At 42.3% G+C, this 19,488-nt stretch overlaps 1 protein-coding gene across 1 annotated transcript; it reads right to left on the bottom strand.

Annotated features, from left to right (window-relative positions):
* Window positions 1-13,959: 13,959 nt before the first annotated feature.
* On the bottom strand, window positions 13,960-14,394 carry LOC113758606 (the record flags this gene model as incomplete). Its single annotated transcript, XM_027301382.1, has 1 exon — window positions 13,960-14,394. A coding segment is annotated over exon 1 (435 nt), but the record flags the coding sequence as incomplete, so codon positions are not given.
* Window positions 14,395-19,488: the final 5,094 nt, after the last annotated feature.

Raw genomic sequence — 19,488 nt, forward strand, 5'->3', positions numbered from 1 at the left:
GCAGCATGCCCATTGTGTTTACTTAATTTTCCAGCCATTTAGGCTTCATTAATTTTCCTCAGCCAATCCCAAAGTCATATATATCATAAATGCAAGTCAATAGCCGTTCCATAGGCTCATAACATCATAAGAATAAGAATCAAAGTAATAGCAAGTGCGGAAATACAATCTAGCAAAAGACAGATTTGACGTGTGGTTGCGGAAATAACACATCCGAGGCTACGCTTATCGGATTGAGGCGCAACTTATACCGTTTCGAAGCTAAGACACAGGGCTACAATGTTCATGAAGATCACTTAGTCCAGTTTCCAATGGAACCTAGTCAAATCCTCAATTTACAGAACCAAAATCCAACTGGTCGGCTATTTAACCGCTCTGCACTGGAATGGTCATATCTCAGGTTACCAAGGTCCGATTAAGGTGTTCTTGGAGGCGTTTAAAAGCTAAGTCAGAATACTAAAACTTTGATGTTTTGGAAAAAAACTAAATCAGTACGTATCCTAGTGAATAAACGTGATAAACTGGATAAACTGACCAAACGGACTACTGGGAAAAACCTTAAAACAGTGAGGGTATTTTGGTCTTTTCAAGGGCTACGTTGCTCCGATTGAGCTGAAATTTTGTAGGCACATATAAAATACCATTCTATAAAACTTTCATGTTTTAGGTAAAGCCTAATTCGGCCTCTAACTAGGAGTTCCAAAACCGGGCAGAACTGAATTAGGAAATTCCAGAAATCTGGAATTTTTGGTCTTCAATGAAACTTTCTTAAATTCCTTGTTCCAATCACTACCAAAGCCCCTTATACAATCTTATATACAACATCTATCAACCATACAACAAGTTTAAGCAGAAATTAATCAAACCATAACTTGCTTAAATCATCCAAAATTCATCACACAACTTGCATATCTTGTAATCAAGCCAAAGCACGAACTAAATAGCATCTTAAACCAAAGTAAAAAAAATCAAAGCCATAAATCAGACTTTATACCTCAAGAACAAAGCTTGAAAGAGTGATACTTCACCTCCTTTAGAAATCTCTTGGTTCCACAAGCTTCCCAACTCACAACCCACTCTTTAATCGGTTTGGAATTTCAATTTCTTACTTGGATGATTCAACTCAAGAAGAAGGAAATTGTTTTCTTGCTCTCTTTCTCTCCTCACTTTGTTCGGCCAAGCTGCTGAAATAATGAAGGGAAATGAGCAAAAATTGGGCTAAAAAGGAAGACCATCTCTCTTGGTCAAGAAACCCTTAGGTGGCGACACCTTTCATTTTTTTCTCTTTCTTTCTTGCATTTCTAGCCTCAAATTTCGGTCAAGATAGCTGGAAATTGAGAAGATATTTTGCTCAAATACCAATAAGCTTGTATGGTAAAAAAAAGTGGTGGTCAAGTGGTGCGTTCAATCGGTAGTGCGCGGTACCCGTCGGTTCGCGCCGTTTTTCTTAAAAACACACGTACTAGGGTTTTTACTTCCCATTCACTAACCTTATATCATTGCTCCTAATCACATATTATTTCTCACTTAAAAGTCACTTTTATTAACCAAATTTGATCCTTGCTCAGTACCGAAAATTCATCCGGCGAAAAATCGCGAAAACCCTAATTTTGCTCCAATCTTGAAACCAAAAGTGAAACCCTACTCTCTAGGTTTATTTGCACTTATTGTGAAACGATTGGGTAGTAGGGCTTTAATAAATAATGAATTCCAAATAAAAGGAAATTTTTAAGAAAAACGTGAGACTTTTACAATTTCAGTGATTAAAATTAGGGTTTCTAGTCTTTTAAAACAAAATAAGGTTTTAAATCAAATCCAAAGAAATACACTTTAGTATCTTCTTTACAAACAACCTCCCAATATTCGGGGTGTCACAATCTCCCCTCCTTAAAAGAATTTCGTCCTCGAAATTCATACATGCACTTCGAAATAACATAGGGTATTTCCTTGTATATCCGTTTCTAGCTCTCAGGTCTCACTATAGCCAAAACTTAGTTAAACAACAGAAATCACGCATCGTACCTTCTACTATCTCCGATGGTTCAGGTAAAGTCTGTTGTTTCGAGGCGTACACTCTAGCTGGCACTCTTGAGTGGTTCCCTCCTACATTTGCTTGTTCAGGGTTTAGGTGTGATCTACGGGGACAGGTTGCAAGCTGGTGCTCGGTACTACCACACCATAAACATTTTCCTGCCTTTCGCCAACAATCATTCTCCACATGATTGGCCTTCCCACAGTACCCACAAGATACTTGAGGGGCTGAGGTCTGACCTCCTTGTGAGGCACCTCTTGCTTGGCCCCAGCCACGCGAAGCTCCTCTTGGAGTACTTTCCATAGACATCCCTGAAGTTTTCTCACCACCATCTCCTCGACCTATCTTAAAGGGTGGCATCTCTAATTCACCTTGTCCTTGCCTATGACTTCCACCACGCGCACCTCTCCTTTTTGCATGAAAAGCCCTCACGTGTGCCCTAGCAATTTCTATTCGTTGGGCCTTCTCCAAAACCTCCGTAAACGTGTTAATTTGAGCTGCCGCTAAGGCTTCTTGTAACTCCACATTTAGCCCTTGCACAAACCTCCGTACTTTCTTTGCTCCGTATCTATCAGTTCAGGGGCAAATTTGGACAACTTTGTAAACTGAGTCTCATACTCAGTTACACTCAACATTCCCTGGCGGAGTTTAATGAAATCGTCCTCTCGCTTCTCCTGGACGATGGGTGGAAGGTATTTTTCGTTAAATTCCCGTACGAAGTTTAACCAGGTCCATGCAGTCGCCTCTCTCTCCCACTTGGCCCTCACTACGTTCCACCAAGCCCTAGCTGGCCCCTCGAACTGGAAAACAGCGAATTGGACTTGCCTCTCCTCTGTATAGTTTAGGGCAGCAAAAATATTTGTCATGGCCTCCAGCCATTTCTCGGCCCCATCCGGGTCTGGCCCTCCTAGGAATTTGGGTGGAGAGAACTTATGGAATCTCTCTAAGGCCCTATCTTGCCCATTATCAGGGTCCCTAGGTTGATGTACAGGGGCTTGACCCTGTTGTTCCACTAACCGATCCAGAATGTTAGTCATCTGCTGAATGGCAGTTGCCACTTGATCTCCCCCTGCAGCTTGGGGTTCAGGTTGTGGTTCAACCGTTGCCTCTCTTTCCTCTCTCGGTTCTCGTACCGGTTCCTGGGCTTGTCTACCCCCACGGCTACGACTAGGACCGCGTCCTCGGTTAGTTCCCCTAGCTTGACTTCTTCTACCCTCCATGGTTCGTAGCGAATCAACTATAACAATATAACCAACTAATCAGTGATAGAATATAGCCACTAAGTAACTATATAAATATAAACAGCACAAAACAGAATAATGCAAATCATAAACCCCTCTAAATCATAAAACAAAGCAATACAACACATTCAATCAAAACAAGTCACATAACTTATAAAGCATTAAACCCTAGGTATCGTTCAGGCACTACACTTAATCAAGGCTCGAAACACGTGAATAAGAAGGATCCTGAATCCCATGAATATCTTCAATATATTACAAGTCCAGGCTATTCGCATTCCCCTTGCCTTTGCTTTCACAATCCAAACTTATCCCAATATTACGCGAGATCTCAACTTATCGTAAAGGTGTCACTCTTCGGTATTCGGGGACAAGAATCCGAAAATATGATAATTCACCACTCAAGCTGACCAGGCTCAAGAGCAAATCACCCATATTAGAGATTCCTACCCAACATACATATCTAAGGTCCACAACAATAGACAATTGTTCCACACTTAACAAGTCAATCCCCACAGTCCGAGAACCCTCTCCCGGCACGAGCTCAATAAGAGCTCCGATACCATCTGTGACGACCCCACCTCCCCCTGAGGCGTACCAAAGGGTTTGGCGGACCGCATGCCCAGCTCTCGCCAGGACTCACTCACTCGTGTCACGTGCATTCATTCATGGACCATAAATAACATCGCAATTCAAGCTTAGAATTTACATTGATGAAAATCAAGGTACAAAGCCTCAATATATAAAACATTCTATTCGAGAAATAGCGCGAGTACAAGTCAAAAGTCAAAAGTCAAAAACAACTAGACTACGCTAGTCTTTACACCTCTCACGCCTCGCTCGTACCCCCTGTAAGGAAAACAAATAGCGTGGTATGAGCTAAAAGCCCAGTGAGGTTCCAAATAGCAAATTGACCATTATTTATAAGTACAAGTTTTCGATATAGCAAAGTAACGAGCATGAAGAGTTCATAAAAGTGAGCAATAACACTTCAAGTAGCAATCTCAAAATGAGCGAGTGTAAAAGTTTTCAGAAGAAACAATAATCCAATAAACAATATTCATTCCAAAGCATAAGGATATGGATGGCTCTCAGGAGCCAACTTCCCATTTCATCATCCGGAGCTTGATCACGTAATAGTTGACACTCCGTCAACTTTCAAGTAAAGGAACCAATCCAGTAGAGCACCACTTACACTACTCTCCGTCCACCATTCACACCCCCTACTGGGCCCAAAATCCTCAATAAACACGGGTGGTAATACTCGAGTATACCGATTAGTTGAGGAGATATCACTCCACTCGACAAAACAAGAGACCCAGGGTTCGTTACCCAATCGACCAAGCCCTTGCCGGCTCGACTAGAGTAACTCGCCACAGGGTTTCTGGAATTCCAGGAAGTGCGCACATCATAAACAAGTATATCAAGTCAATTGCAATCAATAAACAAGTATATCACGTAAGGGCAAGTGCGATAAAGTACACTCTTGCCCTATCAATTCACGTATATAACATGTACTCATATTGGTCACGTATCAAGTTCAAGTATCTAGTGCAATTCGGTATTTGAAAGCACTCACCACAAGATATAGTGCCTTTACTGGTTACTTTCAGGTTATACTCCGGGTTCGGAGTCCAAATCTGCGATAAAACTCAGTTTGAGAACTTTGAAACATGACTAAGATTCGAAACTTAGACGTTTCATTCAATAAAAATCAAGAAATTGAAATTCACTCGGATAGTAGTCGTGAAACACTTGCTCGCTTTTTAAACAGTAAAACTTTGTAATATTTATACTTGAAATTGTCATGCGAGTTGAAAGTACAAGGAAAACATACTTCGAGCAATCATGATTGCATTTCTCAAGGGTACAAGTTCGGCCAAGTCCTTACTTATATACCTCGAAACAAGAAGACTCAAGTACCCTAGATGGTTCAAGTACTATTCATATCAACTCGACCCAAGTCGCAAGTGTATTTTTATAGTCCTCGAGCGTAAATTTGGGCAGCATGCCCATTGTGTTTACTTAATTTTCCAGCCATTTAGGCTTCATTAATTTTCCTCAGCCAATCCCAAAGTCATATATATCATAAATGCAAGTCAATAGCCGTTCCATAGGCTCATAACATCATAAGAATAAGAATCAAAGTAATAGCAAGTGCGGAAATACAATCTAGCAAAAGACAGATTTGACGTGTGGTTGCGGAAATAACACATCCGAGGCTACGCTTATCGGATTGAGGCGCAACTTATACCGTTTCGAAGCTAAGACACAGGGCTACAATGTTCATGAAGATCACTTAGTCCAGTTTCCAATGGAACCTAGTCAAATCCTCAATTTACAGAACCAAAATCCAACTGGTCGGCTATTTAACCGCTCTGCACTGGAATGGTCATATCTCAGGTTACCAAGGTCCGATTAAGGTGTTCTTGGAGGCGTTTAAAAGCTAAGTCAGAATACTAAAACTTTGATGTTTTGGAAAAAAACTAAATCAGTACGTATCCTAGTGAATAAACGTGATAAACTGGATAAACTGACCAAACGGACTACTGGGAAAAACCTTAAAACAGTGAGGGTATTTTGGTCTTTTCAAGGGCTACGTTGCTCCGATTGAGCTGAAATTTTGTAGGCACATATAAAATACCATTCTATAAAACTTTCATGTTTTAGGTAAAGCCTAATTCGGCCTCTAACTAGGAGTTCCAAAACCGGGCAGAACTGAATTAGGAAATTCCAGAAATCTGGAATTTTTGGTCTTCAATGAAACTTTCTTAAATTCCTTGTTCCAATCACTACCAAAGCCCCTTATACAATCTTATATACAACATCTATCAACCATACAACAAGTTTAAGCAGAAATTAATCAAACCATAACTTGCTTAAATCATCCAAAATTCATCACACAACTTGCATATCTTGTAATCAAGCCAAAGCACGAACTAAATAGCATCTTAAACCAAAGTAAAAAAAATCAAAGCCATAAATCAGACTTTATACCTCAAGAACAAAGCTTGAAAGAGTGATACTTCACCTCCTTTAGAAATCTCTTGGTTCCACAAGCTTCCCAACTCACAACCCACTCTTTAATCGGTTTGGAATTTCAATTTCTTACTTGGATGATTCAACTCAAGAAGAAGGAAATTGTTTTCTTGCTCTCTTTCTCTCCTCACTTTGTTCGGCCAAGCTGCTGAAATAATGAAGGGAAATGAGCAAAAATTGGGCTAAAAAGGAAGACCATCTCTCTTGGTCAAGAAACCCTTAGGTGGCGACACCTTTCATTTTTTTCTCTTTCTTTCTTGCATTTCTAGCCTCAAATTTCGGTCAAGATAGCTGGAAATTGAGAAGATATTTTGCTCAAATACCAATAAGCTTGTATGGTAAAAAAAGTGGTGGTCAAGTGGTGCGTTCAATCGGTAGTGCGCGGTACCCGTCGGTTCGCGCCGTTTTTCTTAAAAACACACGTACTAGGGTTTTTACTTCCCATTCACTAACCTTATATCATTGCTCCTAATCACATATTATTTCTCACTTAAAAGTCACTTTTATTCACCAAATTTGATCCTTGCTCAGTACCGAAAATTCATCCGGCGAAAAATCGCGAAAACCCTAATTTTGCTCCAATCTTGAAACCAAAAGTGAAACCCTACTCTCTAGGTTTATTTGCACTTATTGTGAAACGATTGGGTAGTAGGGCTTTAATAAATAATGAATTCCAAATAAAAGGAAATTTTTAAGAAAAACGTGAGACTTTTACAATTTCAGTGATTAAAATTAGGGTTTCTAGTCTTTTAAAACAAAATAAGGTTTTAAATCAAATCCAAAGAAATACACTTTAGTATCTTCTTTACAAACAACCTCGCAATATTCGGGGTGTCACAATCTCCCCTCCTTAAAAGAATTTCGTCCTCGAAATTCATACATGCACTTCGAAATAACATAGGGTATTTCCTTGTATATCCGTTTCTAGCTCTCAGGTCTCACTATATGTGACAGCCCCACCTCCCCCTAAGGCATACCAAAGGAGTTAGCGGACTGCCTGCCCAGCTCTCGCCAGGACTACTAAAATGTCAAATCCTCGCTCAAGTCGTTCGGGAAAACTATTAGCGCGCTTAGCCAACCCAACAATCGTAAAACGGAAAACAAAAGTCAAAACGTAGGGTGAATAGTGATAGCCACGTCATCATCCGCCAAGACCCAATCGAATACAGGTAATCCAACAATCACTGAAAAGAATATATACAAGCCAAATATAATACATTGGACAAGAGTACACTCACTATTACAAACCACATTCGTATGTTTACAAGCCAAAAGGAAGTATTGAATCCAAGTACAATTAAGGTTCCAACTATTGAGGAGCTATACAAAATCTCTTGACTAGCTCTACTCAACTCATTCTTCAAAATCAAAAGTCCAAAAGATACTTCCCTGTAAGGAAAACAAAATTTACGGAGTGAGCTTTCGCCCAATGAGGTACTATCACGTACATATACCAAGAGCACGTAAACACAAGAAATATTCAATCCAAATACGCATGTCAAGTAAGTAAAAGCAATAACACCCAAGTGTAAGGAATAAAAGGATACGGATGGCTCTCAAGAGCCCTTTTCCGTTTTGCCATACTTGATCTCATTTCATTGACCCTCCGTCAATGTATATCAGGTAATCATACCGTAGACTCCTCTTTACTCCAATTATCCGTCCACCTCACTTTCCCCTTACCGGGCCCGAACACCACACAGTACAGAATTGGTATTACTCGAGTAAACCGGAATCTAGGGTCTCATACCCAAAGATTCTCAAATACAGTCCCCATGGCTTGTCAAATGTCCCCGACCAAGTCCTTACTGGCTCGAGTCCATTGACTTCCAATGAGGTAGAGCTCAAAGTGAACAGTACAGATCCAGAGGTACAGTCAAGATCGGCATCCAAGCGACACCCAAATCAAATACAGTCAAGAGTATTCAAGTTATATCATATCCAAACAAGTAGGCCAGAGAGTACGAGAGTGGTAAAGTACACCCTCGCCTCACCTAGTCCAAACAATCATCCCATCTAATCCAAAACACAGAATTCAAGTACAAGAAAGCCACGGAATAACAAATAGGTGAGTAGTACACTCACCAAGTCAAACAAAGTAATTTCACAAGTTTTCGCCCGACGTGAGCCTCGGATCACCGACACGCCCTATAATAATCAAGAAAGTACAATTAAGACTCAAACACGAGTCATAAGCAATACCAATCACAACCCCAATAGGGTTTCATATGCATTTTAAGCATGAAAGCAAACCAGAAAATCAGGAAATGTAACTCATTTGTTCCAACAACAAAAAAAACAGTTTTGACCTCCTAATGCGGTAATGGCACAAATTGCGTTACGCTTATCGGATTAGGGTGTAAGACCCACCGTTTCGAAGCTAAGAACCAGGGCTACAACAATGTAGAAGGCCACTCGGTCCAAATCCTAGCACAACTAGGTCAAAAATGCAGATTACCAAACCAGAACCGAAATTTGCAGGTTCACAAATTGCACAACACTGTAATGAGTCCATTTCAGTCTACACAAGTCCAAATGCAGTGATTCCAAAGGAATATGATAGCTACGACATCCAGCTACATTTCATCAGAAGACACCAACAACAAAATCCAAACAAATTCCAGTCAAAATGGCTAATTACTAGTGCAGTTTTCGCATTCTGATCAACCCAGAACAGCAACAGTAAAATCGACATATCTCTCTCTACACTACTCCAAATGACCTGAAATTTTACAGGCACCTCAAACACATCAAAACCTACAACTTTCATGTTTTGAGCAAAGTCCAATTCGGCCTCTAAGCCTGAGATACAAAACCGGACAGAATTAGGGGTTTGGAAACCCTAACTTTTCATTTTTCAATCCAACTTCAAAATTGGTTGCAATCATCACTAATTCACACCTCCTAGAGTCATTCCCCCTTATTATCAACCAACATAGATGACCACAACATCACATCCATATGAAACCAGAAAATTCCAAGAAAAATCAGAAAATTAAGGAAACTTCACTCCAATCCACCAAATCTTCCGTACAATCACGCATATAGCTACTATAAGGCACCACTTGGCCAAAAGTAGAAACAAAAGATGAGTTCCAAGCAAGATACCTTAGATCTTCAAGAAAGGTTGAAGCTTAGAGAGTTTTCTTCCAAAACAACACCACCAAGGTCTTCAAACACTCCTAGCAAGATGATTTTATGGACTAATTCAAGAAGAAATCGGTTGATTTTCAAGATTGAAGCAAGATGAGAAGATGGAAGGTTGAGGAATTTTTCTCTTTGTTGCTTAGAGAGGTTCGGCCATGAGGAGATGAAGAATGAAGATAATTTGGTCCAATTTTGACTTTTAAGTGAAGACAAAGAAAGTTAGGCAAAGTTAGGTATGGTTTGGCCAACCAAAATTGGACACTTGGCACCTTATGTTCACTTAGAGTTATCCTCTTGTCCCTCCATGGTTAATCCATCTAGGTAACCTCTAATCATCTCCTAACACCTAGTAATACAATCCCTTTATGCAAAATTTAATCGAATCGACCGAATTTCTCTCACTTAATGCACTAGCGGGTCCCACGTCCAAAATACGTTCCAAATTTCTCACGAACTACCTTATACTAGTAAAATGATTTTAAAACTATATTTACTGATAAAATGTTAATAAAAGTAATATAATAAAACAAATAAAAGAAAACGGTGCACAGAAATAAAATAATATATAATAATAATAATAAATTTTTTTTTTTTTTTCCGTTCTGGGTTCTCACATCCTCTCCCCCTTAAAGAATTTCGTCCTCGAAATTGCTCACCTGGGTTACTAAACAGCTCAGGGTATTTCTTTTGCATCTCTTCCTCCAATTCCCAAGTTGCCTCCTCTAAACCATGATTCCTCCACATAACCTTCACTAATGGGATTTGCTTATTCCTCAGTTCCTTAATCCTTCGATCGAGTACTTGTACAGGTCTCTCTTCGTAGGTGAGTGCCTTATCTAACTCAATCTCTTCTGGTCTCACAACGTGGGTTGGATCAGGATAGTACTTTTTCAGCATCGAAACATGGAAAACGTCATGAATCCGAGATAAACTTGGCGGCAACTCGAGTCGGTACGCTACTTTCCCAATTCGTTGGAGAATTTTGTATGGCCCCACGAACCGTGGTTGAAGTTTCTTTCCTCTACCCGCAGTGACGCTTCGTAGCGGCGTGATCTTAAGAAAAACACGGTCTCCAACCTCAAACTCTAAATCTTTCCTTCGGTTATCCGCGTAGCTCTTCTGTCGGCTTTGAGCGGTTTGGAGCCTTTGACGGATCAATTTAACCTTTTCTTGCGCATCCTCCATCCAAGGAATGGTTGTTGGATCTAGAACTTTCTTTTCCCCTACTTCATCCCAATAAATGGGTGAACGACACTTTCGTCCGTAGAGCGCTTCGTATGGTGCCATTTGAATGGACGAATGGTAACTATTATTGTAGGCGAACTCTACTAAAGTCATATGTTGGCCCCAATTACCCCCAAAATCTAGAATACACGTTCGTAACATATCCTCGAGGGTTTGAATCGTTCGCTCCGACTGTCCATCCGTCTGGGGGTGATAAGTGGTACTAAGGTTAAGTTTGGTCCCTAAGTGCTCCTGAAACTTTTGCCAAAACCTTGATACAAAACGAGGATCTCGGTCTGAAACTATACTCACTGGAACCCCATGTAACCTCACAATTTCATTCAGGTACAACCGAGCTAGTTTATCCAGGGAATCTTTCACATTCACAGGTAAGAAATGGGCCGATTTGGTCAACCGATCAACGATCACCCAAACGGCATCATGTCCTCTTTGAGTTCTTGGCAGTCCAGAAACAAAGTCCATCGTGATATTTTCCCACTTCCATTCGGGTATTTCAAGAGGTTGTAACAGTCCAGAGGGTTTTTGGTGTTCCGCCTTGACTTGCTGGCAAATCAGACAGGTTTGAACATATTGAGCAATCTCTCTTTTCATCTTATCCCACCAGTACAACCGTCGCAGGTCTTGGTACATCTTGTTACTACCAGGATGGATCGTGTATTTCGATCGATGGGCTTCCTCAAAAATTTCCCTTTTCAAGTTTTCATCATTGGCCACCACTACTCGGTTCCTATACCTCAAAATTCCTTCAGGACCCAAATTGAAATCAGGTAATGCTTCCTTTTCTACTTTGTCCTTCCACTTTTGTACCATCGGATCCTTTTCTTGGGCTTCTTTAATTCGATCAAGAATAGCAGATGTTACCCGAATATTTCCGAACGTTATTTTCTTGCATCCCAATCTAGGGTTCCACTCACTAGCTGCTCTTAACATCTCCCACTCCTTGACCATCAACCCTGCCATTTGAGCCTTCCGACTTAAGGCGTCCGCTACTACGTTAGCCTTACCGGGATGGTAGTTAATCGTGCAGTCATAATCTTCTAAGAGTTCCATCCACCGACGTTGCCTCATGTTCAACTCTTTTTGGGAGAACAGGTACTTAAGACTCTTATGGTCTGAATAAACCTCAAAGGTAACCCCGTAAAGGTAGTGTCTCCACTTTTTCAGAGCAAAGACCACCGCAGCTAACTCCAAGTCATGGGTAGGGTAGTTTTGTTCATGGGTTTTTAGTTTTCTAGAGGCAAAGGCAATCACGTTCTGGTTTTGCATTAACACGCACCCCAAGCCTTCCTTCGAAGCATCGGTATATACTGTGAAACTGTCCTTCCCATTCGGCAAGGCCAGTACAGGAGCTATGGTTAATCTTCGCTTCAGCTCCTGAAAACTGGTTTCACACCTAGTATCCCACACAAAGCGACCATTTTTCTTCGTCAGGTCGGTTAAAGGACCGGCTAGTTTGGAAAAGTCTTTAATAAAGCGTCTATAGTACCCAGCCAATCCTAAAAAACTACGGATCTCGGTGGGATTTTCTGGCCTCTTCCATTCCGCCACTGTCTCTACTTTCGCGGGGTCTACCGTGATACCTTCCTTTGAAATCACATGTCCCAAAAAAGAGATTTTCTCCAACCAGAATTCACACTTACTAAATTTGGCGTATAGCTGGTGATCTCTCAGGGTTTGTAATACTAACTTCAAATGCTGCTCATGTTCCTCACGGGTTTTTGAATAGACCAAAATGTCGTCAATGAACACGACAACAAATCGGTCCAGGTAGGGTTTGAAAACCCGATGCATCAAATCCATAAAGGCGGCAGGGGCATTGGTCAACCCAAAGGGCATGACCGCAAATTCAAAATGCCCATATCTAGAATTGAAAGCAGTTTTGGGTACATCTTCTTTCTTAATTAGCAACTGATAGTAACCCTGTCGGAGATCTAACTTTGAAAAGACCACTGCGCCTTGCAGCTGGTCAAACAGTTCATCGATATGGGGAAGTGGGTATTTGTTCTTAATGGTCAAGTTGTTTAGTCCCCGATAGTCGATACACAGTCGTAAAGTTCCATCCTTCTTCTTAACAAATAGTACCGGAGCCCCCCAAGGAGATCCACTCTCACGAATAAACCCACGCCCCAACAGATCTTGCAACTGCAACTTCAGCTCCTTGAGTTCAGCAGGTGCCATTCGATAGGGGGTCTTAGAGATAGGTGACGCTCCTGGCAATAGGTCAATCTTAAACTCTATCTCTCTCTCCGGAGGTAAAGTTACTAATTCATCAGGAAACACATCCGGATATTCACGTACAATAGGCACATCTTCCACCCTCAACTTATCAGTGGGAGTGTTTATCAGAAAAGCTAGAAACCCTTGGGCCCCTCTATACAGAAATTTCCTAGCCCGAATACCCGAAAGCAATGCAGATGAGGCTAAACTACCTCTCACATCTAGCCTTAAGGTTGCCTCCCCCGGTATACGAAATTCCACTACTTTCCTCTTACAATCAAGTTGTGCATCGTACTTAGCTAGCCAATCCATACCCAATATAACGTCGTACCCCTTAATAGCTAAACTTATAAGATTTCCCAAAAGCTTCCTCTCTCCTACCCAAATTTCACAATTTGAATACATCAATCCAGTAATCAAACGTTGGTCCCCCGTAGGAGTACTAACCTCTAAGTCATAAGGCAAGCTAACAGGGGTTATGTCAATGCCGCACATAAAATTGGGGTTAACAAAGGAATGGGTAGCGCCAGGGTCTATCAAAATCCTAGCTAGACGATGGAAAACAGGGATCGTACCTTCTACAACCCCAGAGGAATCAGGGACTTGTTGTTGCTCAAGGGAGTAAACCCGAGCTGGCACCTTTGGCTTTGTCCCTTCTACCTTGGACTGTCCCGAGTTAGCCTTCGACGACTGGGTAGTTACTCTAGCCTCCCGAGGTAACACCGGACAGTTAGCTATTTGGTGCTCCGCACTCCCGCAGCGCAAGCATTTCCTTTCTTTCCTCCAACAATTGTCCTCGGTGTGGTTTGGTTTCCCACAAAATCCACAGGGTCCACGTGGAACTGAGGCCGAACTTCCTTGTGAAGCGCTTCTTTGCGGGCCCCGTCCATTGTGACCACCCCTCGGCGGAGTCCCTCGCGTCATTCCCGGTTGCCTTCCTCCTCCGGCTCCTCTTCCCAACTTAGGAGGGGTCCCTTTATCCCCTTGGTTCGAACTACTCGCAGAGAACCCCCGTTTTTTCACCTGAAAATTCCTTACTTGGAGCCTTGCATTTTCAACTCGCAAAGCTTTCTCCACAGCGTCACTAAAGATATTGATCTGGGCTACCGCCAGATCCTTTTGGATTTCCACATTGAGCCCTTGAATAAAACGTCTAACTCTCCTTTGCTCCGTTAGAATGAGTTCAGGGGCAAACTTAGATAAACGAGTAAACTGGCTCTCGTACTCAGCCACCGATTGAGTCCCCTGGCGGAGTCTAATGAACTCGTCCTCCTTCTTTTCCTGGACTAGAGGAGGAAAGTATTTCGCATTGAAGTCCCTCACAAAGTTTACCCATGTTCTTGGGGTTTGTTCCCGGTCCCACTTCATTCGTATCACGTTCCACCAAGAACGCGCAGCCCCTTCCAGTTGGAATACAGCGAAAGTAACCTGTCTCTCTTCTGAATAGTGTAGGGCGGCAAAAATATCTATCATTTTCTCTAACCATTTTTCGGCCACGTCCGGATCTGGCCCTCCCAGAAATTTTGGCGGAGAAAACTTCTGAAATCTCTCTAGGGCCCGATCTTCACTCTCTACTACATGGCCAGGGTTCCCAGGTTGCTGGATAGGAGGTTGGCCCTGCTGTTGAACTACGTGGGCTAACAGGTCAGTCATTTGCTGCATAGCAGCGGCTATCTGGGCATTAGGGTCAACCCTAGGTTCAGGGTTTGGTTCAGTTGAGGTATCCCTAATACCCTCGTCAGTTGTGGGTTGCCTAACCCCGCGGCCACGGCCTCGTCCACTACGAGTGCCTTCCATTCTCTAAGTCAATCTAAAGGCGAGGCACAAAAATAATATTAAAAGGGCATATCAAGATCATCATATAAGCATGAACGAAAGGCAAAAGTAAACACCACATAAGGCATGTATACACATAGCACATTTATACATGAAACACATAACTGTGTCAAACAGTCGTACATAAGCAGTCAAGCAAATATATACAAAAGTACTCCCGTGAAGCCAAAAGAGGGTCTGCCAAAATACAATGTACAACCTAGGTCCCAAAAGTACAAAACAACTAACCAAAAGGTTTTCCTAGGTATCCCTCACACGGGATCAAACAAGGCTCAAAAAACCCTAATCTAGTCCTCGACGGAGCCAACCGACTCCCCCCCAGAGCTAGAGCTAGGGGCGCCTCCCTGACCTGGAGCTCCGCCACCTGGAACTCCCCCTGGCGCATTGGCGCCAATCACTCCCTGGATGAGTGCCCCACACTCATCGATAATAGCGCCGGACCGGTCTCTCACCTCCCGGACTACCCTAGTGAGGCGGTCGTTAACCACCTGCAACTGCTCTCTCAGAGCGTCCGTCCTCTCCTGCTCCATGACCACGTTCCCCTGGAGCTCCCCAATCCTATCGGCCTGCATCCGCATGATGCCCCTAAGCCTAAGGGTCTCAGTGCGCTCCCTGGCGGCGGCACATCTAAGCCTCCGTCGCTCAGCAAGCACTGCCACAACCACGTGGTCCGCGTAAGAGTAAAACTGGCAACGCCTACAGCGGCGGGTCCGGCTAGCGGTATACCACAGCCGGATCGGACCTCCTGGCCTCTCCTGGAAGTCGATAACCCGTGGGCGCCTCTGAGGTGGCTCGTCTCCGCCCGCTCCACTCGTGCCAGCCATAACCTACAAAGATAACAAAGGTTTATAGCTTAGTCAATATATTCACACTTAATGGTGTCTAAACACAATCCCCAAGAGTTCTAAGAAACAGGTTTCAGGTTCGCCCAGGTTATTTCTAACCTAGGCTCTGATACCACTTGTGACAGCCCCACCTCCCCCTAAGGCATACCAAAGGAGTTAGCGGACTGCCTGCCCAGCTCTCGCCAGGACTACTAAAATGTCAAATCCTCGCTCAAGTCGTTCGGGAAAACTATTAGCGCGCTTAGCCAACCCAACAATCGTAAAACGGAAAACAAAAGTCAAAACGTAGGGTGAATAGTGATAGCCACGTCATCATCCGCCAAGACCCAATCGAATACAGGTAATCCAACAATCACTGAAAAGAATATATACAAGCCAAATATAATACATTGGACAAGAGTACACTCACTATTACAAACCACATTCGTATGTTTACAAGCCAAAAGGAAGTATTGAATCCAAGTACAATTAAGGTTCCAACTATTGAGGAGCTATACAAAATCTCTTGACTAGCTCTACTCAACTCATTCTTCAAAATCAAAAGTCCAAAAGATACTTCCCTGTAAGGAAAACAAAATTTACGGAGTGAGCTTTCGCCCAATGAGGTACTATCACGTACATATACCAAGAGCACGTAAACACAAGAAATATTCAATCCAAATACGCATGTCAAGTAAGTAAAAGCAATAACACCCAAGTGTAAGGAATAAAAGGATACGGATGGCTCTCAAGAGCCCTTTTCCGTTTTGCCATACTTGATCTCATTTCATTGACCCTCCGTCAATGTATATCAGGTAATCATACCGTAGACTCCTCTTTACTCCAATTATCCGTCCACCTCACTTTCCCCTTACCGGGCCCGAACACCACACAGTACAGAATTGGTATTACTCGAGTAAACCGGAATCTAGGGTCTCATACCCAAAGATTCTCAAATACAGTCCCCATGGCTTGTCAAATGTCCCCGACCAAGTCCTTACTGGCTCGAGTCCATTGACTTCCAATGAGGTAGAGCTCAAAGTGAACAGTACAGATCCAGAGGTACAGTCAAGATCGGCATCCAAGCGACACCCAAATCAAATACAGTCAAGAGTATTCAAGTTATATCATATCCAAACAAGTAGGCCAGAGAGTACGAGAGTGGTAAAGTACACCCTCGCCTCACCTAGTCCAAACAATCATCCCATCTAATCCAAAACACAGAATTCAAGTACAAGAAAGCCACGGAATAACAAATAGGTGAGTAGTACACTCACCAAGTCAAACAAAGTAATTTCACAAGTTTTCGCCCGACGTGAGCCTCGGATCACCGACACGCCCTATAATAATCAAGAAAGTACAATTAAGACTCAAACACGAGTCATAAGCAATACCAATCACAACCCCAATAGGGTTTCATATGCATTTTAAGCATGAAAGCAAACCAGAAAATCAGGAAATGTAACTCATTTGTTCCAACAACAAAAAAAACAGTTTTGACCTCCTAATGCGGTAATGGCACAAATTGCGTTACGCTTATCGGATTAGGGTGTAAGACCCACCGTTTCGAAGCTAAGAACCAGGGCTACAACAATGTAGAAGGCCACTCGGTCCAAATCCTAGCACAACTAGGTCAAAAATGCAGATTACCAAACCAGAACCGAAATTTGCAGGTTCACAAATTGCACAACACTGTAATGAGTCCATTTCAGTCTACACAAGTCCAAATGCAGTGATTCCAAAGGAATATGATAGCTACGACATCCAGCTACATTTCATCAGAAGACACCAACAACAAAATCCAAACAAATTCCAGTCAAAATGGCTAATTACTAGTGCAGTTTTCGCATTCTGATCAACCCAGAACAGCAACAGTAAAATCGACATATCTCTCTCTACACTACTCCAAATGACCTGAAATTTTACAGGCACCTCAAACACATCAAAACCTACAACTTTCATGTTTTGAGCAAAGTCCAATTCGGCCTCTAAGCCTGAGATACAAAACCGGACAGAATTAGGGGTTTGGAAACCCTAACTTTTCATTTTTCAATCCAACTTCAAAATTGGTTGCAATCATCACTAATTCACACCTCCTAGAGTCATTCCCCCTTATTATCAACCAACATAGATGACCACAACATCACATCCATATGAAACCAGAAAATTCCAAGAAAAATCAGAAAATTAAGGAAACTTCACTCCAATCCACCAAATCTTCCGTACAATCACGCATATAGCTACTATAAGGCACCACTTGGCCAAAAGTAGAAACAAAAGATGAGTTCCAAGCAAGATACCTTAGATCTTCAAGAAAGGTTGAAGCTTAGAGAGTTTTCTTCCAAAACAACACCACCAAGGTCTTCAAACACTCCTAGCAAGATGATTTTATGGACTAATTCAAGAAGAAATCGGTTGATTTTCAAGATTGAAGCAAGATGAGAAGATGGAAGGTTGAGGAATTTTTCTCTTTGTTGCTTAGAGAGGTTCGGCCATGAGGAGATGAAGAATGAAGATAATTTGGTCCAATTTTGACTTTTAAGTGAAGACAAAGAAAGTTAGGCAAAGTTAGGTATGGTTTGGCCAACCAAAATTGGACACTTGGCACCTTATGTTCACTTAGAGTTATCCTCTTGTCCCTCCATGGTTAATCCATCTAGGTAACCTCTAATCATCTCCTAACACCTAGTAATACAATCCCTTTATGCAAAATTTAATCGAATCGACCGAATTTCTCTCACTTAATGCACTAGCGGGTCCCACGTCCAAAATACGTTCCAAATTTCTCACGAACTACCTTATACTAGTAAAATGATTTTAAAACTATATTTACTGATAAAATGTTAATAAAAGTAATATAATAAAACAAATAAAAGAAAACGGTGCACAGAAATAAAATAATATATAATAATAATAATAATTTTTTTTTTTTCTTTTTTTTCCGTTCTTGGTTCTGCACACTATAGCCAAAACTTAGTTAAACAACAGAAATCACGCATCGTACCTTCTACTATCTCCGATGGTTCAGGTAAAGTCTGTTGTTTCGAGGCGTACACTCTAGCTGGCACTCTTGAGTGGTTCCCTCCTACATTTGCTTGTTCAGGGTTTAGGTGTGATCTACGGGGACAGGTTGCAAGCTGGTGCTCGGTACTACCACACCATAAACATTTTCCTGCCTTTCGCCAACAATCATTCTCCACATGATTGGCCTTCCCACAGTACCCACAAGATACTTGAGGGGCTGAGGTCTGACCTCCTTGTGAGGCACCTCTTGCTTGGCCCCAGCCACGCGAAGCTCCTCTTGGAGTACTTTCCATAGACATCCCTGAAGTTTTCTCACCACCATCTCCTCGACCTATCTTAAAGGGTGGCATCTCTAATTCACCTTGTCCTTGCCTATGACTTCCACCACGCGCACCTCTCCTTTTTGCATGAAAAGCCCTCACGTGTGCCCTAGCAATTTCTATTCGTTGGGCCTTCTCCAAAACCTCCGTAAACGTGTTAATTTGAGCTGCCGCTAAGGCTTCTTGTAACTCCACATTTAGCCCTTGCACAAACCTCCGTACTTTCTTTGCTCCGTATCTATCAGTTCAGGGGCAAATTTGGACAACTTTGTAAACTGAGTCTCATACTCAGTTACACTCAACATTCCCTGGCGGAGTTTAATGAAATCGTCCTCTCGCTTCTCCTGGACGATGGGTGGAAGGTATTTTTCGTTAAATTCCCGTACGAAGTTTAACCAGGTCCATGCAGTCGCCTCTCTCTCCCACTTGGCCCTCACTACGTTCCACCAAGCCCTAGCTGGCCCCTCGAACTGGAAAACAGCGAATTGGACTTGCCTCTCCTCTGTATAGTTTAGGGCAGCAAAAATATTTGTCATGGCCTCCAGCCATTTCTCGGCCCCATC

Source organism: Coffea eugenioides, unplaced genomic scaffold, assembly GCF_003713205.1.
Source record: "Coffea eugenioides isolate CCC68of unplaced genomic scaffold, Ceug_1.0 ScVebR1_599;HRSCAF=1302, whole genome shotgun sequence".
Lineage (NCBI taxonomy): Eukaryota > Viridiplantae > Streptophyta > Magnoliopsida > Gentianales > Rubiaceae > Coffea > Coffea eugenioides.